This window comes from Terrapene carolina, unplaced genomic scaffold (assembly GCF_002925995.2).
Source record: "Terrapene carolina triunguis isolate 2854851 unplaced genomic scaffold, T_m_triunguis-2.0 Scaffold95, whole genome shotgun sequence".
Lineage (NCBI taxonomy): Eukaryota > Metazoa > Chordata > Testudines > Emydidae > Terrapene > Terrapene triunguis.
The window spans coordinates 41,467,440-41,493,714 of NW_020664446.1; the positions used below are offsets into that span (position 1 = coordinate 41,467,440).

The window sequence follows — 26,275 nt, forward strand, 5'->3', positions numbered from 1 at the left end:
TGGACTTGCTTTGTTAACGGAGGTGAATCCAAACTTTGGTCTTGTGCAGCTTTGCAGATCTTTTGTCTTTACAATGAAATCCTCGGAAACAACATACGTGACTTGACAGCTCCCAGAAACATCCTCCTGAAGCCAAACAAATATAAGAAATCATGTCATGAAATGATAATGTGTGAGTAGAACTTGTGGCAGAATAAAATACAGTTCACTATACACAAAAATGATTCAATCCAATTTGAACAGATTATGTAGAAAATCTGCACAGAACCAGATACAGGGCCATATTTTGAAAATGAGGCTCAAAAACCACATGCCTATTCTAGCTAGCATAGTTACTGCAACAAACTGAGTGTATAAAATCAGGCAACTGCACACCCAAATGGGTGTTTGACATTTAAGTCATTATAGCAAGTAAACACAAAAAGAGCATGAATATAATGACAGAAATTATGAAAAACATTATTGTAACTGGCATTAATTAGCAATTGCAGAAAAGAAGAATAGGTTTGGAGAGGGAAACACCCTCTCACTCCAGGGATGGTTTTATTGATGCACTAAGATCAAGTTCCTGCATCTTTTTCTTTGAAAAAAAACCACCCAAAAAACTATATTCTGCTCCTACCTCAGTTGCTGTCCCAGAATGTGGCTGGAAATGGAGGAGACTGATGAGGCCCTGTTTCAGATTCAAGGTCTGGGACCTTCCTCCTTTATCTCCGTAGATGCCTTCTACCTATGAGAAGAAATTTATGATTTATGGGAGAGAATCGCAGACTCTGCTGAGAAAGGGACAAGAACTCAGCATGATAATGAGAGAATTGCCCTCTCCCCAGGCTCTCAAAAGGGTTTTCTAGACTGATCTTGCAGTTCAAGGTGGAGAAAAATTTCAGATGAGGGGGCAGTACGGAGAACCTCAGGCATGGGACTCCATGGGGGATGAGAGAAACATTCATTGTGCTGCCCCTGTACTAGAACTAGGTGACGATTACACTGTTTTGAAAGGCTTAAAAAAACAACCCTGATATCCCTGACTAGCACGGACTTAATTTCACAATACATTTATGGCCACAAAGTCTTTTTAAAAAGTGAGGCCTCTGCACTTTGCGCAAACCTTAAAGCAGTGGCAGTTCCACCTGTGGGTACCTGGAACACTGCTCTACTGAGTCGAAATAACATTCTTTTATCTTCATCCGAATCCTATGAGGCATCCACAGCTGTTAACTGAACAGTAAATGTAGGACCAGTGCAGGGGCAGCTCCTGTAGACCACCCAATTGTGTAATGTGCGACAGAGCAGGGGGCTTTGTAGCAATAGCAGGACTTCAGAAAGAATGTCGGTACCTCCCTGAACAACCTACAAGTCACAGCAGAGGCGGGACTGTCTGAGTAGGGTGGGGGGTGTAGGAGAGCTTTCAAGAGTTCTCTTAAGTAATCAGCTTCTATGCAGTAATAACCAACACTCTCCCACCTAAAAATTTGACCTAGAGCCACCACTGCTAACCCAGTCTGCTCAAGACTATTCTATTTCAACAGAACTATCACACCTGGAGCCCACTGGCTGACTCTATAGTCCCACAGCTGTGCAGGAGATCTACTTCCAAATTCTTTCATTTGCTCTATTCTGTTCTATAGAGGTGCTCATAGCACACTCCTCACCATAATATTGGAGTGCCTTCCATTAGTGCAAGAAGTGAAGAGACTAACTGTCTGGGCTGGCAGGTGTTTAGGCACTGAAAGGCTGGGGCAGGGCACTTATTCCCAGAAAGGGAATGCCTTCTGCTACTCAACAGTCTCTCCCACTAGCCAGTTAAACAGCAGCACTGATAGCATCTGAGGAGAGTTTCATCTTGGGGTCCATGGCCAGAGGAGTGGTGCTTGCCACATACTGAGAGTGGCAAGAATGTAAAGCAGGGAAAATGAGGGACTCTTCAGGGTTCGAATAGGGATGGGAGGTGCTTTTTGTGTGACTGTGGGTGGGGTACTATTAACATACCTTCCCATTATTCCAGTGGAGGAAAACTGGCAGCTGAAGCTCTGCGGTGTCCTCTTTACCCAGCACAACCTCAGTGGATGGGTCTCTGGTAACATTCTGAATCTTCTCATGTTTTGAATCACGGTAGACTTTTAGGTCTTGGATCTAAAACCACAAAAAACAGATGGAAGGTATGAGGGTATGGGTCACAGAGCGTGTGTGTGTCCCACTTCCCAGCACCTCCGGCCATTTGACTTGAGGGGAGCCACAGAGTTCATTTTTAACTAGGGCTGTCTATTAATCGCAGTTAACTCACGCGATTAATTCAAAAAAATTAATCGCGATTAAAAAAATTAATCATGATTAATCGCAATTTTAATCACACTGCTAAACAATAGAATACCAATTGAAAATTATTAAATATTGTTGGATGTTCTTCTATATTTTCAAATATATTGATTTCAATTACAACACAATACAAAGTGTACAGTGCTCACTTTATATTATTTTTTATTACAAATATTTGCACTGTAAAAGCAATAAACAAAAGAAATAGTATTTTTCAATTCACCTCATACAAGTACTGTAGTGCGATCTCTTTATCGTGAAAGTGCAATTTACAGTAGATTTTTTTGTTACATAACTGCTCTGTGTTACCCACATTCTGCCATATATTTCATGTTATGGCAGTCTCAGATGATGACTCAGTACATATTGTTCGTTTCAAGAACACTTTCACTGCAGATTTGACAAAACGCGAAGAAGGTGCCAATGTGAGATTTCTAAAGATAGCTACAGCACTGGATCCAAGGTTTAAGAATCTGAAGTGCCATCCAAAATCTGAGAGGGACGAGGTGTGGAGCAACACTCTGATGCGGAAACTACAGAACCCGAACCACCAAAAAAACCAATAACCCCAACCTTCTGCTGGTGGCATCTGACTCAGACGATGAAAATGAACATGTGTTGGTCCACACTGCTTTTGATCGTTGTCAAGCAGAACCCATCATCAGCATGGACGCATGTCCTCTGGAATGGTGGTTCAAATATGAAGGGACATATGAATATTTAGCGCATCTGACACGTAAATATCTTGCAACACCAGCTACAACAATGCCATGTGAGCAACTGTTCTCACTTTCAAGTAACATTGTAAACAAGAATCGGGCAGCATTGTCTCCCATAAATATAAACAAACTTGTTTGTCTGAGGGATTGGCTGAACAAGAAGTAGGACTAAATGGACTTGTAGGCTCTAAAGTTTTATGTTGTTTTGTTTTTGAGTGCAGTTATTTGTGTACATAATTCTACATTTGTAAGTTCAACTTTCATGACAAAGAGATTGCACTACATTGTATTAGGTGAATTGAAAAATAAAATTTCTTTTGTTTTTTTTACAGTGCAAATATTTGTAATAAAAATAAATATAAAGTGAGCACTCTACACTTTGTATTCTGTGTTGTAATTGAAATCAATATATTTGAAAATGTAGAAAACTTCCCAAAATATTTAAATAAATTGTATTTTATTATTGTTTAGTAGTGCGATTAATCATGTGATTAATCGCAATAAAATTTTTTATGGCAATTATTTTTTTAATCGCGCTGTTAATTATTTTTTAATCGCTTGACAGCCCTATTTTTAACATATCTCATAGACTCTTCACAGTCACCACTTATGTCAGAAACAGAAGATGGTTGGGATTGAATGTCCCCTGTGCCCACCAACTGAAGTTAGCATTGCTATGTGTTTATTCAGTGAAGAAACTCTCAGGCAAGCACTTTGGCCCTAAACTGGCTTATTAATGTTTGGGTAAGGACAAGCCACCGGCCAGTTTCTCCACAGTCAGCATGCCTGAGTAAAAACTTCATCTGCTTACATGGGAGGAACCAGTTGCCGATGGAGCTCAAGATGATCCAGCAGTAGTAGTTCTACCACTTGAACTAAAAGGAAATCCTCATAGCCTGTTGGTACTAGAAGCACCAATAGCTTTTCTCAGGCCTGCAGGTACTAGGGGACAAAACCATCACATACCTGGATCTGGAGAAGCTGCTCCCCTGCATGATTTCTCCAGAGCAGGTGCACCTGAACCAAAGCTTCAGCCCGCATCCGACTTCCTTGCAAGGACAACCTTGAGACATAATCTAGCTGCACCTCCAGTGAGTAGCGGTATTGATAGAGGATTCCAGGCTGGAAAGATGGTGTCTCTAAGTTCCCTATGAAAGGAGACCAGAACTGAAGCCACGCACACACTTTCACATTCTTCAGTACCCATGGTGGCTTGGATTCAAATTTATCTCAGCATATAGGTTAAGCGGCAATGAAAAGAATCCCATTGACCTCAATGGGCTTTAGATCAGAACCTGTCTGAGAGAAATACATATATTTTCTTATTCTCCCTGGTCCTGCTGCTGAGGCCTGGGTTGGTAGAAAGAACCTCCACTTATCCTGCCTTTAGTAACTCCTATTCCTGGGCCCTTCAAAAAAGGGATACAATTAGGAGTAAAGATTAGAAAGGACCTTGTCCACACCATTAGATTTGACTGAGCTTTCTGAGAGCTTGTGTCTCTGCTCTGCTTTTCCCCACTAAGTGCCAATAACAGACTCACCCCTCACAGATGTAGATGTTTCAAAGACTGTGATTTGTACAAAGAGCCTTTAAGTGGAACCCTGCAAAAACTACCAGTGATTTATGACATTATGAGAGCTTTAGCCCAGTAATGGGTCTTGCACCATGAATTAAAATTTAAAAAGAGAAAAATCAGGCTAAATACTAAGAAATGCTTCCTGGCCTCAAGATTTGTAGCCTGTGGCACAATCACCCAAATGGTGGAATTGCCATCCAGGGAGACATTTAGAACTAGACTTCATAAAGCATTAGAAACAATATACAGAACAGGGCTGGCCAGCACTGGCCAAGTGACCTAAAAGGGCTTTTCTATTTCTAATGTCCATGATAAGACCGGCAATGTACATTTGCAGATGAAGCCAGTGGAGTGACACTAGGGATGAAACTACTTCCATGTCTGACACTCGTTTGGATTTCTCTCTGTCCAACTCCACTGACTATGAAAGCTTGAAAGATTATATATATATCACCTTAAAAAGTTGCATTGAGTCATTTGCACTTAAGCCTAACCCAGTGACTGGCAGGGGAAAGAACATTTTTATGTTACAACAACAAAACTATTTGCTTTATCTGCCTGTCTCTTCCATTTTACAGTGTATCAACAACAGAGCAGAAAAATAAATGGAATCACTTCTAAAACTGAGAGTGAATTAGCAGTATTTATTGTATCTAACTCAGAAAATTGAATTTCAAGGCCTGGATCCTCAATTAGTGTAAATTAGCCCAAACTTCAACGAAGCTACCCCAATTTACACCTGCTGATGTTCTAGCCTCAAACGTATATTTGGATGCTGCTGAATTGATGTGAACAGGGTGACTTTCAGATGAGAAGATCAACCCAGCTTCTACAGATTCAGATGGGAAGAGGGGCAGGGGGACTCCCCTTGGCTCTAATGGATGCTGGGAGGGAATGTAAAAGGCTGATCAAAAGCTCCTTGATACAGTTCCATCATCAGATTGAATGGTGAATTGGGATTGATTTCACAAACTCTGATGGAGTTCGCTCCCTTCTCTGCCAGCGATGACTTATCCCTTGGGCTCATGAAAATACTTCTGAATTGTATTGCTTTGCTTTTTGAAATAGACAATATTGCACCAATACTGATAGGTGGATACAATGAGTTTTTGTTAGAAAATGCTTAATTCCCCAGTCTCCCTCTTCAACCAATACAAGTAGGGCACTACTACACTACCAATATACTCACTATATTTTTCAGGAATGGATATACATTTCCAGCAAATGCACAAAAGTCTGTTTGCCCAGTGGTACTGGTTTTCTTTCCTTGGTTGTGGGAAAGTGTTTGTTTAAATGAGAAAATAAATTAATGGATTCCCTGATCCCACCTTCCCCATCTTATCACTCATATATCTGGGGTTTATCAAGGACTAAGGATGAAAATTTAGTAAGATGCCTTTGTTAACAAAACCACTGCATGGAAGGGTTCATTGGTCTATGTAATTACCCAGCACAGGTCCATAGCAAGTTTAGCAGCCAAATGTGGGCCTATTAAAATTAATTATGTGCACTGTAGTGTCTCACCACCAGTTTGAATACACAGCCTGGAGCAAATCCTCAACTGGTCTAAGTTGTTATAACTCTACTGAAGTCAATGGCATAACAATGGAGCTATGACAAATTATATCAGATGAGGATCTTCTTCCACTCTCTGCTGTGGTCTCTGAGACCTTGGGTAAAGTTACTAAGTAGCCCTATCATTCACCTTTGAGTAGTGCTGTATGTAAACTCCATCCACTCATAATTTACAGGGAACCTTCATTCTATTTCTTAATCCCTTACAAACTGTTGAATTACAGATTGCTGGTATCATAATACAATAACATTTGCTATTGTCAACCAGTGGAAACCTGTAAAAACTTTCTTAATTTGCTGCAGTTTTTTTCTATTTTATTCTGTGTAGGTTCTTGTAACACGCCCATCGCTGTAATATTTGAATGTCAGGAGATCTTTTGATTGATAGGGTTGATAGTGGTTGATTCATTGGCCCATTAAGGATTAGCTTGCACAATTCTGCTGAAAGGTAAATAAAAACGGGAACCCTGCCGTGGGACTTCAAGACCTCATATGGGACCTTGGAGATTAGCTCTCAACAGAAGACGTCAGTCCCTTTTTCATTTCCTACTCCTGTCCACTGCTGCCGGTGCCAGAGGTTTCTTTCCAGGGACTGAATTCTAGTCTTATAGCACAGTTCCATGGATATGTTCATGCTCAGCAAAGTTTGAAGAATTCTTACAGAGATGACCATTCATTCCATCTTACCTTGGACAACCTAGAATATTTGATGGTGAGGGAAGAGATGACATACTCCCCCTTTCATCCACTCTTTTGCCTGTTTTAAAGTAGCAGTGATGAGAAGTGTAGCTAAGTCATAACCCCCTGTCCCTAACTTAATCATTTACCTAACCACAGCAGGCTAGGATAAAGATGCTGGAGAGGCCTTGCCTCAGAATGTCTTTGTTTTTCTACCTCAGCCTTAGTATTCTTCAATTTTTCATTTTACGTAGTATGTCTAGAATTATCTGAGATCAATCTTCTTGTGTATTTTATACTTTGTATATACTTAAAGATTGACTCTGATTTTTGTGTTTGCTTTTGCCATGAGGAATAATCCATTCAATCCATTATCTAAAGATACAGTTGTGTTTGAAATTCTCAAAAGGACCTACTATTCTTCCAATTCATTGTGAATGTAGTAGGTTACTGAAATGTTTTGGAATTCTGTCATCTGATCCTTTATAATGACCAGCAAAACAGGTTTTAAAACTTTCCCCAAAGGATGCCAAAGTCTCCATGAAAGGAAAACTCCATAGTAGATCCAGGGATACATAGGTGTAAATCTAGCTGAATTCTTTAAACCATTCTCTGTGTATCAGAGGTAACTGGTGCTGGCTCTTTTACATGAAGTTGAATCTTGAAAGGCCAGTATTCCTGTATTTCCAGGCACCCAGAGAGAAGCTTCTAATCACGAAGCCTGAAACTAAGTTATAGCCAGCCACCTATCCCTGAATTCTGGCGATGCACAAGCTGTTGTTACTTGCTATGCTAATAAATCTTCATAAAGAGATTAGAAATCTGAGCATTTTCAGAGCTTTCCTTCTACTTCCCTTCTTTGACTGTGGGACTAGAATTCCAGTAAGCACTAGGCATTATACAGAGTTTTGTGTAAGGTGTGACAAGCATCCTGTTTCTCAGGTCCACAGGATACTTTCCCATTTCATGTTATTTCAGAAGCTGAAGTGCAAAGTCACTTACCTTTTGCTGAGCTGGTAAAGAAAAAGAAAATCAGCCAGATGTGTCCTGAAGCTGCTTGTGAATTCATGGTGGGGATTGTGTGTGAGCAAAACAGAGTGCTAGGGAACGAGGAGAAGGCTAAAGAAAAGACAGGGCAGGAAGCCGGGCAGGAGGAAAATACAACAACCCCCCTCCAGAGTGGCCAGAATTGACAGGATTCACAATGTCAGGTGAGCAGGCCTGACCTTCTCCCTATCCCTGAATTACACATTGAAGGAGAAGCAAATCATTAATCCCTTGCTCTAACCCCCAGCAGCAGTAGTAGCAGCAGCCACAGCAGCAAAAGAAATAAAAGGTTTGGAAATCATTTGGATTTGCCAAAGCCTGCAACAAGGAAATCAACAAAACCTGCAAAATTGATTTCTGGGTGGAGAAAAGGCAACAGTCTGGAGTCTGCCCTGCTGAATCTGCCTGGGGGTTCAGAAGAGTAGCTCTGTCCCCTGAAACATACCCGCTCTCGGCTCCTAGCCACTCCCCCCTCTGTACCAGAAAGAAAAGGGAAAGAAAGGAAGGAAAATTGACAAGAAAGTGGCCAAAAAAGCAGCAGCAGAATCATCCCTCTTCCTTCCCTTTTCAGGGGCTGAGGAGTTCCAGCCTCTAGGATCAGGTTACTTAAAGGGCCAGGCTGGAGAGGAATAAGAAAGCTGGTTCTGTGAATGAAGCTTATTGAATAGAAAACACAGACACACACTCACACAGAGGAATGCAAGCTTTCAATTAATCTCAGGCCTCTATCACAGCACTTCACCAAGTGTCCGTGAAAGATTATCAGAATTGTAATATGTTTCAGAAGGAAATAATTTGGAAAAGCAGGGCATTAGGGTTAGGAGAACAGTACCTGTCAGAAGTGGTGTGCCGATTCTTCATTTAATCACTCTAATTTAAGGTTTTGCGTGCCAGTAATACATTTTAATGTTTTCAGAAGGTCTCTTTCTATAAGTCTATAATATATAACTAAACTATTGTTGTATGTAAAGTAACTAAGGTTCTTAAAATGTTTAAGAAGCTTAATTTAAAATTAAATTAAAATGCAGAGCCCCGCCCCCCCCCCCCCCCCCCCCCGGACCGGTGGCCAGGACCCGGGCAGTGTGAGTGCCACTGAAAATCAGCTCGCGTGCCGCCTTCGGCACGTGTGCCAGAGGTTGCTTACCCCTGTGCTAGGTGCTCTCCAAGCACAGAAGGAGGAATGTCCTTCGCCAGGAAGAGCTTATAATAGACAAACACATAATCAAAAGGCTGGGGAACTGTGATCGACAACATATGACCAGTTGTAAGGTAACTGGCCATGCTAGATTACAAATGCTGTGATGTAAACTGAGCCTAAGTCAGTAGAAATTGGGTGTCTAAGTCCCTTAGATCTCCTATGAAAATTCCACCCATAATGTTTTAATAACACAATGAAACATTTTTGTATGATGTCTAATCTCCAAGCACCCAATTCAGAGGGGCCTTAATCAGTTTGCATCTCTGAGTCACAACTGAAATGGGTTTTTGGGAGAGATTTGTATGTAGAGAGAGTAATGACCTCTGGAGAGGAAAGATAACTAAAGAATGCATCTTGCAGTGTGTTAGGGATTTGGCTTGAGATCAAAGGACACTCACTTACCAGCCCCATTGCTCCTGCTGTCCCAGTTGCCCTCTCCCTCAGGAGCCCGTGTCTGACTATACCAAGTGCTGTGTGCCTCGCATTTCACAGGGTCTTACATTTCAGACAAATGTGTTGGCAGGGGAAGGAAGTGTGGCGCAGCCAGGGAAAGGAGGGAAAACAAGAGCTCTAACAGGATTTTTGTGAAGAAAGGTTTGACCTAATTTATTTACAAACACGAGGCCTGCGGGCAGGCCCACCAAGCTCTCCACCTCCCCCTCCCCCGAGTTATTTTATGTGGCAGCTAAGCTCGCTGCTCCCCAATGTTTGGGGCCGGGTCTCTTCCCCGGCCCCGCCTGCCATCCCCACGCGTCTCCCCCGAGTGTCCCCCGGGCTCACTTGCTGCCCCTTCACCGCCCTGGAGCCTGCAGCTCATGCTGACTCCACTCCGCTCTGCTGGCTTCTGGCATCACCTGCTGCCGGAAGGTCCTAGTGCCGCCATCCACTATGGCCAGGGCAGGCTGCCCTTCCCCTGCCCTTCTGCCCTAGTCCTGAGCCTCTCCAATGCCCCAAACCCCTCATCCCCAGCCCCACAGCCCTCACCCCTGCACCCCCTCCTATCCCCAAACTCCATCCCAGAGCCTGCACCCAGCACCCAAACTCCATCCCAGAGCCTGCACCCCAGACCCCCTCCCCCACCCAAATTCCCTCCCAGAGCCTTAGGCAGGTGGGGGGTGGAGTTTTGGGGGGGGGGCAGGTTCTGGGCACCACCAAAATTTCTACAAACCTGCTACCCCTGGAAGAGGCGGAGCAGGGTGGAGTGGTGGTGCAGCCCAGTGCAGTGGGGGGGCTTTAACAGAAGTAAATCTAACTAAGTGCGTGTTTTGTCCTTTGAGTGAGGTGCTTTACTGTTGGTGGCGCTTAGCACTTTCCAGGAGGGAGGGGGAGGAGCAGGGAGCCGCGCGCTCAGGGAAGGAGATAGAGAAGAGACGGGGCAGGGGCGGGGCCTCATGGAAGGGGTGGAGTGGGGGCGGAGTCGGAGGCAGTGAGGGAGGGTGTCAGTGATGTGGCCCTTGGGCCAATGCACTAGTCCTCATGTGACCCTTGTGGTCATTTGAGTTTGAGACCCCTGGGTTATGGGGTGATGAACTGGTCATGCCCATTTCCCCACAGATTGTCAATATACAAAATAGGACTTTAGTCCTACTGAATCCTGCTCCATGGCATTATTCCTGGCTCTGCCACTGACTCGCTGAGCTAGTTATTTAGGCCTTGTCTATATTGGGACTTTAGCCATTGGTGTAGCCGCACTAGTGCAAATCCATAGTGCATGCACAGTTTACATTGGTGCAATGCAATTTGCAGCTTACCCTGGTTTTGAAACTGGTAGCTAAAAGCTCAGTGTACACAAGGTCTTAATCTCTGTGAGACTGAGTTTCCCTTCCTGTAAAATGGCATAAAACTCACCCACCTCACAAGGGTGTTTTGAAGTTTTGCAGGGCACTTTGAGCTCCTCAGGAAGGTGACATATATGTGCAAAGTAACAAGTCTGGCAATTATTACAGAGGTGGTGCTAGCCCATTAGGGGCCCTAAGCAGGAATATTTTGCCCCCCAACACATACTAAAAAGTGAATACAGGGTTCCCCTTGAGCCGCTCAGGGCCTCGAGCAATTGCTTAGTCTGCTAATGCCTAGCTCTGCTGGCAAACCACTTTTAAATAACAAGAAATCGTTAAAATCCCAATTCCGATCTTTCACAGTAAGGTGTAATGGAGCTTAGCTTGCTTCATGGAATGGATGGTCATGCAATTGTCTCATCTCCCATCAGCCCCCATTCCTTTCAGAAGCATTGTCCTTTTCTGCACCAAGTTCGGAGTCACTTAGTGCACTCAGAAGCTGTTTTAGCACACAGCCAGGTGTGGGATGCCTGTTCATTCATTCATTTCCATGTAACCTGTGTTTGAGGCAAGGAAACGTTTTACAGACCAGCAATCACTTTGGTGCATACACGCACACACATGAACAATGTGGTTGGAGACTGGATTTACTGGCTTGTGGGGCAGAGGATTCTAATGGTTTGGTCTATGGGCTTTGGACCGTAGAAGTTCAATATCTCATACCTTTATAGTACTGGGCACTAGATTGACTTGGTATTGTGTAGGTGTTACATGCAGTACTATTGTATTCCTTTGTAGATTTGCTCTTCTGTCTCCAGAAAAGCCAACTTAACGTGATTCTGATTTGGAACGCTACTTTTATTAAGAAATAGAGTTGCATTGAAGAGATGCCTGGACACCATAAAGCACCTCAACTTGTTAATGAGCAGCTTGCTATTGAATTCTCTGCATGTGCATAAAGTACCAGACCCAGCTTACTTTCTTGTTTGGTTCTGTGGCCCACTGGACAGACGCTCTGTGGCAAGAAACTCCAATTTCCATGATATTCTGGTGCAAATGCTTGCAGTAATTTGAGATCTCGGTGGCAACATGAAATGGGAATACAACATTGCAGTGTTATGGCACCTTTCACCAGAGCACTTCAGAAACCCTAATTAAGCCTCTCAACATCTCCAGTTTCTGCTCTGACTGCAGTGGTCCTAGTGCTGTTACAGTCTGCAGTGCTGTGCTCTGCTCTGCTTCTTCCAGACGCTTTAAACTGATCACAGAGTGGCAGGAGTCCCGGAGATCAGCTGGCTACACAAGCAGATAGTTTATTCCTAAAGGGACCACAGGCAAATACTAGGAGTCATACATTCTTTATACAAGTAATTGATATGCAATGATGTCTTTACCAAAGAAATCTGCACATTTCAGTAACCTAGCTTGGCGGAGACAAAGACATGGAAGATTATTCTAAGGTCCACATTAGAAAAAAAATCATATAGCCATATATGACAAAAGGAATTGCAGGTCACCACTGCTACCTGAGAAATCAAGAGCAGCAGTGATGGATCTAGTAAGATCAAGCAGCTGTGAGCTATTCTGCCAGAATGCAGACATACACCCTCCATAGGTGGTGTTTCCACCCAATCCTCTAAATGCCTCTATGAACAAACATCACTTCTCTCTTATTTGGATTGAATTCCAACCAGTTCTTCTTCATCCAGATTGCTACCTCCTGGCATGTAGTGGGAAAGTAATGAGGCAGCAGCTGTGTTCAGTGAAAAGGAGCCAAAGAGCTGAGAATCACTAGTATATCGATGACTCTATCACCCAGAATGGCTCTGTCTCCTCCAGTGGCTTTAAAGAAGCACTGACAGGACTGATTTGAGTCTTTTGGAATGATGAGCAATTGCTCAACGCTACCCATGGGATCTAAGAGGAAGGACTGAAATGTTTAATGGCCAATCTTTTAATCAGCGAGTCAAACCACCCCATGGGCCATGCACCTCCTGCATCTGAGATCACTGAAAAAAACCAGCCACATTCTCTTTGTGATTCTGCATATTGAACCGAATACCCAGCCGGATCATAGCAGAAGCAGTACTTTAAGCATCTACAGCTATGGGGATGTTCAGAATTTCACAGAGACCCATTTTACAGTATGACTTAATGTCTATGGCACAGTCATTAAACAAATTCTGTTTAAATTTGCCATGTCTCAACATACGATGTCAAAGTGAAGAGAGAGATTAGGTGATACTGGATATTGCATGCCTTTTCATGTACTCTACAGAACACTTTTTCACTAGGTGAGTAATGAGAGTAAAACACTGCAGCTATAGCAGGAAATGTGCTGGCACTTCTTGAGGTTCTTCCATCAGGAATGAGAGAAGATTCCATGTTAATTGCGTGGATCTGGCTGGTTCTGCTTTCCATCCTGGGATAAATGGAACTGGAGAACTTCTGCAGTACCCATATGCACTGAAAATGAAAAATAATTTGGGATGGGTCAATGTGCATAGGCGCCGACTTCCCCTCGCCCCACCTCAACTCCACCCCTTCCATGAGGCCCTGCCCCTGTCCTGCCCCCTCCCCTCCCCTCCCCGCCCCCCATCCCACCCCCTTCCCCAAAGTCCCTACCCCAACTCCGCCCCCCTCCCTGCCCCTATTCCAACCCCTTCCCCAAATCCGCGCCCTGGACCCGCCTCTTCCGCACCTCCTCCCCTGAGCGTGCCACATTCCTGCTCCTCCCCCTCCCTCCAGGAGCTTGTTAACACTGTCCAGCAGCTGTTTGGTGGTGGCTGGGCGGGAAGCGCTGGGAGATAGGTGGAGGAGTGGGAACGCGGCGCACTCGGAGGAGGAGGAGGTGGGGCGGGGGGTGAGAGGAGCTTGGCTGCCTGTGGGTGCTAACCACCCACTAATTTTTCCCCATGGGTGCTCCAGCCCCGGAGCACCCATGGAGTCGGTGCCTATGTCGATGTGGGTCAACACCAGTTATAATCTCACAGAGTAGCTAACTCCTCACCCATATGGATAACATTTTCAGAGCCCAAAGGCCAGATTTTTAAAGTATTTAGGCACCTACAAAAGTAGATAGGCACCTAGTAGAATTTTCAAAAGCCCCTACACACCTATCTCCAATTGAAATCAATGGGAGTTAGGTACTTAGTAACTTTTAAAATTCCAACTGGGTGCTTATTTGCATCTTAAAGCATCTAAATACCTATAAAAATCTGGATCTAAGAGATGTAGTCTGTGTCTAAGTGCCTAAATCACTTTTGAAAATGGGATGTAGGCTTGTAAGTCTCAAGAGTTTTTGAAAATGTTTCCCACTGTTTTTGGTGGTTATAACAATACACTTTATTTAGCTAGAAAAGACAGACAAAAATTGCTCATAGCAGAGTTCATTTTGATAAACGCCAAGACTTGGAACAACTGAACTTTGGAGGAAGTGCCAGGTTTGCTTATTTGGATTTGAATACAGTATTTTGTTTTTTGAAAACTGGAGCTCAGGAGAATGGCAAGTCGCAACATATATTACTCTTTAAAAATCTAGTTTACTTATTTCTACCGGCAGGGATTTATGATTGGGCAAAATCTTCTCTTATTCACTTAGCAGAATTTTCACAGAAAAACTAAGGATGAAATTCTATCCTGATCCCATGCCCAAATCCCAGCCAGACTGAAAACTTTCATTAATGATCCGGAGGATGGTGTGGACTGCACCTTCAACAAGTTTGCAGATGATATTAAACTGGGAGGAGAGGTAGATATGCTGGAGGGTAGGGATAGGATACAGAGGGACCTAGACAAATTAGAAGATTGGGCCAAAAGAAATCTGATGAAGTTCAACAAGGACAAGTGCAGAGTCCTGCACTTAGGACAGAAGAATCCCATGCACTGCTACAGACTAGGGACCAAATGGCTAGGCAGCAGTTCTGCAGAAAAGGACCTAGGGGCTACAGTGGACAAGAAACTGGATATGAGTCGACAGTGTGCTAATGGCATAAGTAGGGGCATTGCCAGCAGATCGAGGGACGTGATCATTCCCCTCTATTTGACATTGGTGAGGCCTCATCTGGAGTACTGTGTCAGTTTTGGGCCCCACACTACAAGAAGGATGTGGAAAAATTGGAAAGAGTCCAGCGGAGGCAACAAAAATGATTAGGGGGCTGGAGCACATGACTTATGAGGAGAGGCTGAGGCAACTGGGATTGTTTAGTCTGCAGAAGAGAAGAATGAGGGGGGATTTGATAGCTGCTTTCAACTACCTGAAAGGGGGTCCCAAAGAGGATGGAGCTAGATTGTTCTCAGTGGTACCAGATGACAGAACAAGGAGTAATGGTCTCAAGTTGCAGTGGGGAGGTTTAGGTTGGATATTAGGAAAAACTCTCTCACTAGGAGGGTGGTGAAGCACTGGAATGGGTTACCTAGGGAGGTGGTGGAATCTCCTTCCTTAGAGGTTTTTAAGGTCAGGCTTGACAAAGCCCTGGCTGGGATGATTTAGTTGGGGATTGGTCCTGCTTTGAGCAGGGGTTGGACTAGATGACCTCCTGAGGTCCCTTCCAACCCTAATATTCTATGATTCTTTCACAGTGCATGCATTACTGTTCACTCAGAGGCAACCACAAAAAGGCTATCTGAACTCCTGCTCTGTGTTACCAAAATATAGCCTGCAAGGAAATTGCTGTCATTTATTTGTCTATCTGTAGTATATTCTTACTCTCACAGTAAGGTGTGAATGTTCAGAAAGTCTGATCAAGTGGTTAGAGCATTGGCCTGGGAGCCAGGACCTCTTGGTTTCTATTCTTAGCTCTGCCATTAGCTCACTGTGTGACTCTTGGGAAATCACTTAACTTCTCTAAGGCATCACCCATAAAATGGGTAAAATACTTCCTTACCTCAAAGGTCTATCACTGCTTAATAAATTAATGTTTATAAAATGTCTTAAGACCCTTGGATTCAAAGGGAGTATGTAATAAATACAAAGTATTTATTTAATATAATATTTTTACCTGGCTTATCTTCCGCTGGAATGGGTTCTTGCTTCTGACTCTGAGACAATCTGTTATAAAGAAATGCAGAGAAAACTAAGTATTTTTCTAAATCTAAAATTCTGAATTTTGAATAAACCTGGTAGTCATGAAAATGAAAGGTTGCATTAGTCTGCCACTTTGCCATTCACTTCCTGTGTTTATGTGTATTTTTATTTTCTAGTTACTCTGCTCATGCTATTGACTGGAAGTCCACATACAAGTACTGAAATCCAAGCCTCTGCACAATTTACCAGTTCACCTTAATCTCTGACCCATGTGCTACTGAAATAATGGGCCCCCATTGAACAACGACTGCAAGCCATGCCATTGACTTAAATGGGCTTTGGATCAGGCCCTCAGTTAAACCAGTTGAAATGGGGAGAGGGGAGCTAAGTAGGTGGACAAAATCCGTTTTTTTGCTTGTTTGATGAATCTCTTTCTCTCTTCTTGTTGCTGTATATGCAAACTAATGTATCCAACATGTCTCCAGCCCTCAGTAAGTGAAATGTTTCAGTTCTCTGTCACACTGTGAACATCCAATTGAACAGTTTTTGTGAGAGAACCTGGCTGGAGGATTCCTTCCCAAGTGTTGCCCTCTGGAGGACAGGCCCACTGCAGTCTGGGACATCTGGGACTGAAGCCTCTGCTCCATGCTTGTGCTCAAGGATTGGGGCTCAATTAGGTTGGCAGTTGCAGTCTGCAACATCCTCATAACAAGATCCTTTTCTGTAATGAGAGGAAGACAAGTAGGCAGCAGAAGAAACAATATCTCACCTGTTACAACAGAGAGAGAGAGAGAGAGAGAGAGAAGTTCCAATCTGGAAACATTTGAATGTCACAAAATGATTTCCCTATGCCCTGGATTCTGTCACTTTCTGCATGTGTTCAAGCAGAGCAGAGAGAAGTTGATCAATCAGAAGTACAGCAAGACTCCAGCGATACCCTGTTCTTGGGAGAGTGGCATGTGTAATGGTCTCTTGCTGCAATACAGGTCCATGGAGCCACGAGCTACAGTGCTACCTCAGATAGAAGAGCCACTCTAGCTCCCACTATTCCCTTTTTGTGGAAATAGGGATTTCCCCTACTTAACTGGAACACACCCAGAGCAAATACCCTTAAAATGAATACAATAAATACAATCTGACCAACAATATTTATCTTCCTACAGCTGCATTTTTATATTGGAACTCAATAGTGAAGCCTGAATTCAGCAGCAGCACCACCTTCAGCTGCAGCCTGTAACTCAGAAGCAAAACATTCAAACATAAAAGCCTGAAGCTAGGCCTCTAAAGTCATATTTAAGCAGATAAATAAGTGATCTGACTTTCACAGGTACTGAGCACCTGAAGCCCCCATTGAGGTCAATGGTCCTCAGCACGTGTGGCAATCAGGTCATTGATTTAGAAGCCTTACTTTGAAAATTTTGGCCTACAGCTTTTACATAGAAACAGTCCTTTACTCTAATGCTGGGCCATATTCAATAAAGGTCAGTGAAACCCAAAAGACAATCACTGGCAGGAAAGATAGAATGAAGAAAAAACTGAGACTAGAGAGAGACAATTTTTAGAAAGCCATGCACGCCATCCATCTGTCCAGATTCTATACCAATCCCATCACCGGAGCCTCTGAGTCCTTGAACACCAAGCAAAATTCATATCCTTAGTTCTTCACCAGTTACTGCAAACCAGGTCATTAGAAAACCCTAACAGATTCTATATGAAGGAATCTTTCCTCCAGAAGCAACTTTTCCCTCATAGAAAAATGTGTACTCCACAAACTTAGGTTGATCTGAAAGGCTGTAAAGTGTGTATTGGGAATAAACTTGTGGTTGCTGAAGTAGAGATAATTAGGGTGCCAAACTCTGAGAATAGAAGTGGGTGTCTATTCCTCTTGCCCAGGCACCAAGTTGAGGTTCCAGGTTCTCCTCACCCCTCTGACCAGCTGTGAGCAGCCATTGCTGAATAGCCGACAAGGAGTCTGTCTGCAGGATCTGACACAGCAGCTCCAAAATCTGTTGGCAGAAGAGCAAAGTAGAAAGTGACAGCATGATCAGGTCAGAGTGACACTGATTGTACCTAGAACACAGACAAACAAGAGGTCATTAGGGTATGCATACACAGGCACCTTGCTTATCTAGACACCGTACAGGTGTGTACTTTGTCTTTCAGTTTTATGAGTTACTGTTCCCTGCCCAGGGTCTAACCTACACATTTGAAAATATAATGAAAGAAGTAGAGGATGATCTATCAAAGCCTACTGTGCAAGGGTAGATATCCCCCTCTCCACCCCAACAGAGACTAGGCTAAGGCCCTGATCACTGAGTCAGTATTTAAATTGGACTAAACTTGTTAGGACATTGGGTCTTCTGTTGCACTGCATCTCACCCCTTCCTGACCAGTGTCCCTGTATACAGGCACTCAAACGCACCACATAAGAGTACATTATCAGTTGGGAGTGAACTCATGTCTCCATGTTCTGTGTTGTTTTTTACCATCTCTTGTTTCCCTCTATCTATTGTGCCTAGAGTTAGCAAATCAGGGGCAGGCCTAGTGACGCTTGCTATACATGCTAAACTGGAACTTCTCATTCTCCTCCCAGCCTACAGAGGAGATGAACTTCAAAATGTTTCTTGGGCACTGCTGCAGGTTCTCATGAATATCTCTTCTTAGTACCCCTTTCAGCTGCCTTTCTGCAATTAACCTGGTGCTGTCTACTGTCACTTCACCCTTTAAAAACAAAACAATATCAAATCCAAGATGTGGGAAACAAACCGACTTCTAGTAAATAAACTTGTATCCTTGAGGGAGGGAGGGAGGAAGGAAATGACTCCTACAAGAGCAGTATTTATTCCCTTCCCATTGTTTACACGTCAGTCCTCTATTCCCTGCCCACTACAGCCTGTCATCAGTCAACATTTTTATTAATGATCTCGAAGTAAATATCAAATTTTTCAGCCAAAGATGAAGTCATACATCTAGGAACAAAAGAATGGCTAATACGGTCTTTGGATGTATAAACAGGAGAATAGTGAGTAGGATTAGGGAAGTGATTTTTACCTCTGTATATGACATTGGTAAGACTGATATTAGAATACTGCATCCAGTTATGGTGGCCACATTTTTAAAAAGATGTTGAAAAATTCAAGCGGGTGCAGAAAAGAGCCACAAAATTATTTGAACTTAGAGAAAATGTCTCTAAGAGCTCAATCTGTTTAGTTTATCTAAAAGACTATTGAGCGATGACTTGATTACAATGTACAAGTACCTTCATGGGGAGAAAACACCAGGGACTAAGTGGTATTTTAATATAACAGAGAAAGGCAGAACAAGAATCAAGGGCTAGAAGTTGAAGCCAGACCAATTCAAGTTAGAAATAAGGCACATAGTTTTAACAGGAAAAGGAACGAGGAGTACTTGTGGCACCTTAGAGACTATCAAATTTATTTGGGCATAAGCTTTTGTGGGCTAAAACTCACTTCATCAGATGCATGCAGTGGAAAATACAGTAGGAAGATCTATCTATCTATCTATCTATATATATATATACAGAGAACATGAAAAAATGGGGGTTGCCATACCAACTCTAACAAGACTAATCAGTTAAGGTGGGCTATTATCAGCAGGAGAAAAAAAAACGTTTGTAGTGATAATCAGGATGGCCCATTTCAAACAGTTGACAAGAAGGTGTGAGTAACAAGAGGGGAAAAATCAGCATGGAGAAATAGTTTTTAGTTTGTATAATGACCCATCCACTCCCAGTCTTTCTGCAAGCCTAATTTAATGGTGTCCAGTTTGCAGATTAATTCCAGTTCTGAAGTTTCTTGTTAGAGTCTGTTTTTGAAGTTTTTGTTGTTGAAGAATTGCGACTTTTAGGTCTGTAATTGAGTGTCCAGGAGGTTGAAGTGTTCTCCGATTGGTTTTTGAATGTTATAATTCTTGACGTCTGATTTCTGTCCATTTATTCTTTTGCATAGAGACTGTCCGGTTTGGCCAATTTACATGGCAGAGGGACATTGCTGGCATGTATCACATTGGTAGATGTGCAGGTGAACGAGCCCCTGATGGTGTGGCTGATATGATTAGGTCCTATGATGGTGTCCTTGAATAGATATGTGGACAGAGTTGGCAACAGGCTTTGTTGCAAGGATAGGTTAGTGTTTTTGTTGTGTGGTGTGTGGTTGCTGGTGAGTATTTGCTTCAGGTTGGGGCAACCTGAAGCAAATCTGTAAGAGAGGACTGGCCTCTCCCAAGATCTGGGAGAGTGAGGGATCGTCCTTCAGGATAGTTTGTAGATCCTTGATGATACGCTGGAGAGGTATCACGCCACACATCCCAAAGTGGCGCCCCACTCCTGCAACGGGCCAATCGGCCATGCAGTCCCACCAAAGTGGGTTACTTTATTGATTCTGGCCATTAGGCCAAGCTGCCCTGCTTTACTGACTCCAGCCACTAGGCCGTAGTACCATGTTTTATAGTCAGAGTCATGAACACAGGACCTAACGGGGTGCTATACAGTTTTTTTCCATACCTGACCCGGCACACGGGATGGAGTGTACCTACACTGCGACAGTCCTAAAGGAAAAACAGTCACACAGAGGAAGTGAGCAGCAGGAAGTACCAGGTGTAGCTACTCTTTCTCATTATGTTCTACTTACTACCAGCTCTTGGTCCTGGAAAGACAGGGCAGCATCTTTGTCTTTGTTCTTCGCATTATTCCGGCACAACTGTTGGGGTGTATGGCGGGCTGTTGCCCGAGAAGAAGGTGGGATGAGGCGCCCAGTTTCTGCTGAGTACTGTGTTGCTCTCCGGGGCTCTTCCGCCTGTTAAAATGCAAATGCACACATGCTTTCTGATTAGAGGGCTGAGAGTGGGACAGGGGTTGCACAGGAGATAAAATGATTAGAACAAGACTGGGTGTAAAAAGGCTGTGACAAAAGGGGAAATCTTCATTAAAGAGGTGCTTGGCTGTTGCAAAAAAATATGAATGCACCCGCTGCTGTTAAAGTGAAGCTACTGTGTGGTACTAAAAGTTCACCTGGGAGGTGTGTTTCTCTCCAGCTGTGAACTGTGCACTGATTTTGCAAACAATGTTTTATTTAAAATTGAAAGTTGTGCACCACCTACTGCTGTCAGACAACTGAATGGTCAAAACTCAAACACTGCATCTAAACCCATAGCTATCCTTATGCAGCTATAATCATTTATAAGTTAACACTGACATTATCCGGTCCCAGTATTAAAGAATGCTAATCCAGGGTGCTGAATCTGGTGCTCTTGAAAGTGAGTGACTGATAGCACTCACTGAAGCTGATACAGTGCATGCAGAGGTTGTGTAAACTTCCTGTACGCCGTGCTACATATGCACCTCAATCCTGATCTGTAATACGCATTGGTATTCTAGCTCTGCCCCACTCCCCCAGCACTGCCAGTGTCCTTCGATCATGACCTAAAACACCTCTGCTGTGTCCAGCCATGATCTTTCATGGCTCCATAATCTTGACCTGCAACATCCTGTAGGTCCTGATCCTCCCTCCACTGGAGATTAACAGTTGTGCCGTTGTGCGATTGTTTTGTGATGTGCTTTTACAAGAGTCTGAAACCAATTTCATCTGTACCCTAAAGTAGATTTGAGCCTACATGTCAAGAGGTGAAAAACTAGTGTTGACCCACTTCTCCTTTTGGTGTGGTCCCTTCTGTGTAGTTGTTAAAGACTCAAACTACAAATTTTGGCTCCAGATATTAAACACCACAGAGAATGGGATAGTAGAGATCCAGAAGTCATGATCCAGCACATTATAAAAGCAAAGAAATCATCTGCAAAATTTGGATCTGGGTTCAGATTTTGGTCAACCTTCAAAATTTGGGGATCTCCAGATCTGGGCATGGGTCACATTCCATTGAACGTTTTGCCTTGTTTAGATTAGGAATAAGTAGTTTTAAATTACCTATCTTTACAAAATAGATTTCCACATGACCCTTCAAGTCTTGATGCTGTCACCAACAGACATGGGCCACATGACCTACAGTAGCGATACAGCAGCCTCATGAAAAACTCTCTTTTTCTGCTCCCTCCCTTCCATTTCTTTATGTCATTCCAGGTGTTGGTTAGATGACACTCAATAGCAAAGCAGCCCTAAGTGTCATGCTCGCAGTATGAAAAACTCACCACTTCCTTGTGCTCCATTTCAGTGGAGGAGGAAGCACTAACTTTGGCAGCGAGTTCCCTCAGTTCTTCTCTCCATGCATCTGACAACGAGCCTGTGAGAGATAGGAGACATGTGAGAAAGCTCAGTACAGTAGCACCACTTAGTTCCTACAGCACTTATAAACAAGGCTGACGGGAGGGGGGGGAAGCCAGTACAAATTACCGGGGCCCAGCGGTCCGGAAGGGGGCCTGGGGCCCGGCTTCCCCGGCTTCCTCCCCCTCTCGTTGGCCCCATTTAGCCGGTCTGCCCTTGCTGGGGGGTCCGAAAAATTTTTTCACTGGGGCCCGAACCCACTCTCGGTGGCCCTGCTTATAAACCCTGCATATGTCTGAACATAGACCACACCTTGAATTCCTCCCCCTAGGCATCCATGACTTCCTATTTTCATTGTGGAAAGGAATTTGCACAATGAGGCCAACAGTTCCCCTGCAGAGCTTGGATGGAAACAGATGCAAATAAATGGTAGCTACAACCACTGGATATATTACAATGTATTATGGGATGTACTGTATCTTGAGCAGTGATACTCTTTGTATGAGAGTGAGTGGAAAGGAAGGTTCCCATATTTCACACCATGAATAGCCCTAGAGGTAACACAAACATGCACGTGCAAACGTCATAGTATAATACGGGAAGGAGATAGAGGCTCATACAGGAGGGAGGGTTGTTGCAGAGCTGGATGAGAGGATGAGGAGGGGAAGGAAGAGGGGAGAATCTCTCAAATCTCTGATCTTTTCCACTGTTAAAGCCTCCTGTTTGGGCTCTGGGCTCTGCAGGGAGGATCAGGGCTGCGGGGGTACAGAAGGCTAAAAACGAGACCACTAAAATCATGGTGAGAGCCCTGTGCTCCACAGCCTATTGCTCAAGATGGGCAGTTCAGAATCAGACACACTGCCCCCTCCTTGGATTCTGTTGTATCAGGCGGTTGGTGCAACACCAAAGCATTGTGCGTGTCTGAGGTCTGATGCCTTCCAGGTGAAGGAAGAACCCATGGCTTCATATTGCCAGAAATAAAGCTGCTGGAGAATGGGGAGGAGTCCAGAACAAAGGGGCACTCTGCTCACAGTGATATCTCTGAAAGATGGGAAAGGACAAGCAGGCACCTTAACCCAGTGGCTCTCAACCTTTCCAGCCTACTGTACCCCTTTCAGGAGTCTGATTTGTCTTGTGTACCACCAAGTTTCACCTCACTTAAAAACTACTTGCTTAGAAAATCAGACATAAAAATACAAAAGTGTCACAGCACACCATTACGGAAAAATTGCTGACTTTCTCATTTTTACTATATAATTATAAAATAAATCAATAGGAATATAAATATTGTACTTACATTTCAGTGTATAGAACATAGAGCAGTATAAACAAGTCACTGTCGGTATGAAATTTTAGTTTGTACTGACTTTGCTAGTGCTTTTTATGTTGCCTGTTGTAAAACTAAGCAAATATCTAGATGAGGAAGACCTCTGAGTACCCCCAGTGCTATGCATACCCCTGGTTGAGAACCACTGCTCTAACCTAAGAGGCTTTAGGATTAGGAAATAATTACTCTCACTCCATTTATTTGAGCTACTGTTAATTAGGTTGTTTGCAAGGAACCAATTTAAACCTGATGATGATATTTAATGGCCTGGTCCATCACTTAATTGCCATGGTAATTCCACTTGCTTGGGATACGTGCAAGCGATTAAGTGGTTCTCAAATAGGGCTATCTGGCCCTTGTAAAAATGAGAAGCTGATGGTGCTTTTGTATGCCACAGGAAGACTTCTGCCAGGGCAAAGCTGCTTTTCCACCAATGCTGTGTGGCAATACATGATGTCCCTGAAACCTGGCATTATGTTCCTCTGGTTCAAAACCACTTCAGCTCAAAGGGGCAGGAAAAATAATCAGGCTGAGTCTTTTGTCAATGTAAAACCTGAGCTACCTCCAGTCCTGTAGCAAGTCAAAATAAGTGAAGTCATTTGAGAACCATTTCAGGTACAGCATGATTAATTCTGTTAAATAAGGAATTCCACTTAATTGGACAAAAGGCCATCTAACAAGGCATCCTGATCAAGCAGTCTACCGCACTTGAGTGTGTGAGCAGCACACTAACCTACAGTTAACCTGGGGACCAGATTACTATGTGGATCTCCAATTGGCATCTGAGCCCCTGGTACCCCCAATATGGTAGTAGAAAGCTGGCCTTTTATCATTGGATGAGGTGACAGAGGGGTCAGCACAGACCACCCGTCATTAACCATACAGATGGGGACGCCATTTAAGCCTACAAAAGAAAATGAAAAGAGGCAAATATCAGTGAGTAACTCAATGGAAGAAGCACACAAGAAAATAGTGTCTTTCACCTTGCATAACACACACAGCATTTACAGTTACTTTCTGCCTGAATAATAAATCTGTAGGTGCATGAGTTCTGCTGTGGCATACATAGATCAATTTTCCTCCCCTGCCCCAATAATACTGAATTGCTTCCTGAAGCACCTCTGTTTATAGATCTCTATTTAGTCAGGGAATATACAATTTGGATGAATTACACTACTGCCTCTATCAACTTTAAACAGGAAGCCAGGCATGGGATAAATTCTTAAACTGCAAATACACAGCTGGGATTATTTTATCCAGATGATGCAGTAGCTGATTTTCTGAACTAGGTCCTGGGATGGAGCAAAGACATGCATGGGATTAACCTAAGGAGTCTCAGATCATCACTGCTGCTCAGAAGAATCACCAGGGCAACACTTACTCTAGAAACATTATGCAGTCAGAGTTCTGCTACTTTCCTCATATCCCACTGTGCTCTGCAATCAGGCCTGTGCTGAAGCATTACATGGATTTTTCTGTTTCCTCCCATCCCATCTGACCTCTGCTCCTCATCAAAGAAAGGCCACATCATTAATGCCTTCAATTCCTGTTTCCTGCCCCCCATCCTAAGGCCATACCTTGGATGTGGGTCACTCGGTGAGGATGGGGGTTGTGCCGTGAGAAGAAGGAATGGTGGCTGAGGTTGCCAAAGCGATAGTTGTTCTTTGACTGGGGTCTCATGGCCTCCGTACTAAACCGCAGTGGCGTGTTCAGGGCCACGTGTTTGAGTTTCCCTGCTAATGCTGTGATGTCTTTTCCTTTGAATGGGCCAGCAACTGGGCTCCTTAGCATCTCCATCTTCTCCTTAGCAGATATACACTTGGTTCTTGGAGAAAAAGAGAAGAAAACCACTTATCAGCATGCAATCACATTTTATGAAAATGTCTATATCTTAGGTACAAGTCCGGTTCATGAAAGGCAGAATAAGAGTCCATTCCAAGTGCAGGTTATCTTCCTCTCAGGGATTTCACCCCAAGTCCATTGTGACCAGGCAGAGAGATCCACCATCACCTATTCTTTTCCTCCACATCCCAAGGGATTGCAGCAAACTGAGGGAATCCTCTCCCTTATTGACATTGGAGCAGACTTTGTTAGAATGTTTCATTTACAGAAAGGGAAATCTTGGATCTGAATTTTGTACCGCCCTGAAATGCACTTAATGCTCTAGACAAATTTACCGAGGAAAAACAGCTTGAATGAAATACCTGAGTGAAGAGAAGCTGATAGGAAAGTTTGCTGTGTGTGTTGAACAGGTCCGTTCTGTATTTATGGGAACACTTTGTTGTTACCTGCAGGCCAGCAAGAGCTCACCTGAGCATGGAAGCTGAGAAACAAGCCCACACAGACTCCTGGGTTTCTGCTGACATGCAGAAAAAGGAGCCTTCTGAGGAAACCCCCATGAAAACAACTGAGAACTGCCCCAGCTGGCAGCTTTGATGGGTGACTCAGAGTCATGGCTTCCTAATCTGTCATCTGCTGAGACAGGCCAGGTTAGAAGTTCAACTTTACCACAGCACTGACATCACATTCTCAAGACTGACAAAAACTCCTCCACTCAGAGGATCGTTAGCTGGCGTTTCATCAGATGACTCCCAGCATTATCAGCATCAACGCTAATATGAGGACCAGGAGCCATTGCAGCATCATGCTCATGCTTCACTGCATTTCTTAGCTAGAAAAAAACATCATCGTATTTTACTGGAGTGTCTGGCTCAGTGTTCTGTTTCCTAGATCAGAAGCAGAGGAGACCCAGGAATATGTGGGTTCTGATTTTTCCCCATGATCATCTTAACTCAGCTCTG

General features: G+C 43.6%; 2 protein-coding genes across 2 annotated transcripts in view; both read right to left on the reverse strand.

The window, feature by feature from the left end:
- The window catches only part of LOC112111268 (microsomal triglyceride transfer protein-like), a 31,334-nt gene extending 22,872 nt beyond the window's left edge, over positions 1-8,462 (reverse strand). The window contains exons 1-5 of the mRNA XM_026651109.1: positions 7,868-8,462; positions 4,002-4,183; positions 1,990-2,133; positions 623-730; positions 10-126 (exon numbers count right to left, since the gene is read on the reverse strand). Coding sequence (XP_026506894.1) covers positions 10-126; positions 623-730; positions 1,990-2,133; positions 4,002-4,183; positions 7,868-7,934 — 618 coding nt within the window. The 5' untranslated portion in view covers positions 7,935-8,462. The remainder of the gene's footprint in view (positions 1-9; positions 127-622; positions 731-1,989; positions 2,134-4,001; positions 4,184-7,867) is intronic.
- A 3,763-nt stretch (positions 8,463-12,225) lies between these two features.
- On the reverse strand, positions 12,226-25,840 carry TBATA (thymus, brain and testes associated). The gene is made up of 9 exons (XM_029911382.1): positions 25,785-25,840; positions 25,052-25,299; positions 24,208-24,378; positions 22,075-22,166; positions 20,564-20,728; positions 17,770-17,920; positions 16,473-16,635; positions 15,889-15,938; positions 12,226-13,354 (listed from the first exon to the last, which is right to left on the reverse strand). The coding sequence occupies exons 1-9, from the start codon at positions 25,838-25,840 to the stop codon at positions 13,275-13,277; spliced, it is 1,176 nt and encodes a 391-aa protein (XP_029767242.1). The 3' UTR covers positions 12,226-13,274.
- Between the last annotated feature and the right edge of the window lie 435 nt (positions 25,841-26,275).

Excerpts from the sequence above, each read along its gene's own strand:
- TBATA (XM_029911382.1), bottom strand. The coding sequence starts at position 25,840 with ATGTCAGCAGAAACCCAGGAGTCTGTGTGGGCTTGTTTCTCAGCTTCC. Across the intron at positions 20,729-22,074 it reads AAATGGAGCACAAGGAAGTG|GCGGAAGAGCCCCGGAGAGC; the intron begins GTGAGTTTTTCA and ends GCATTTTAACAG. Across the intron at positions 17,921-20,563 it reads TCCAGGACCAAGAGCTGGTA|ATTTTGGAGCTGCTGTGTCA; the intron begins GTAAGTAGAACA and ends TTCTGCCAACAG.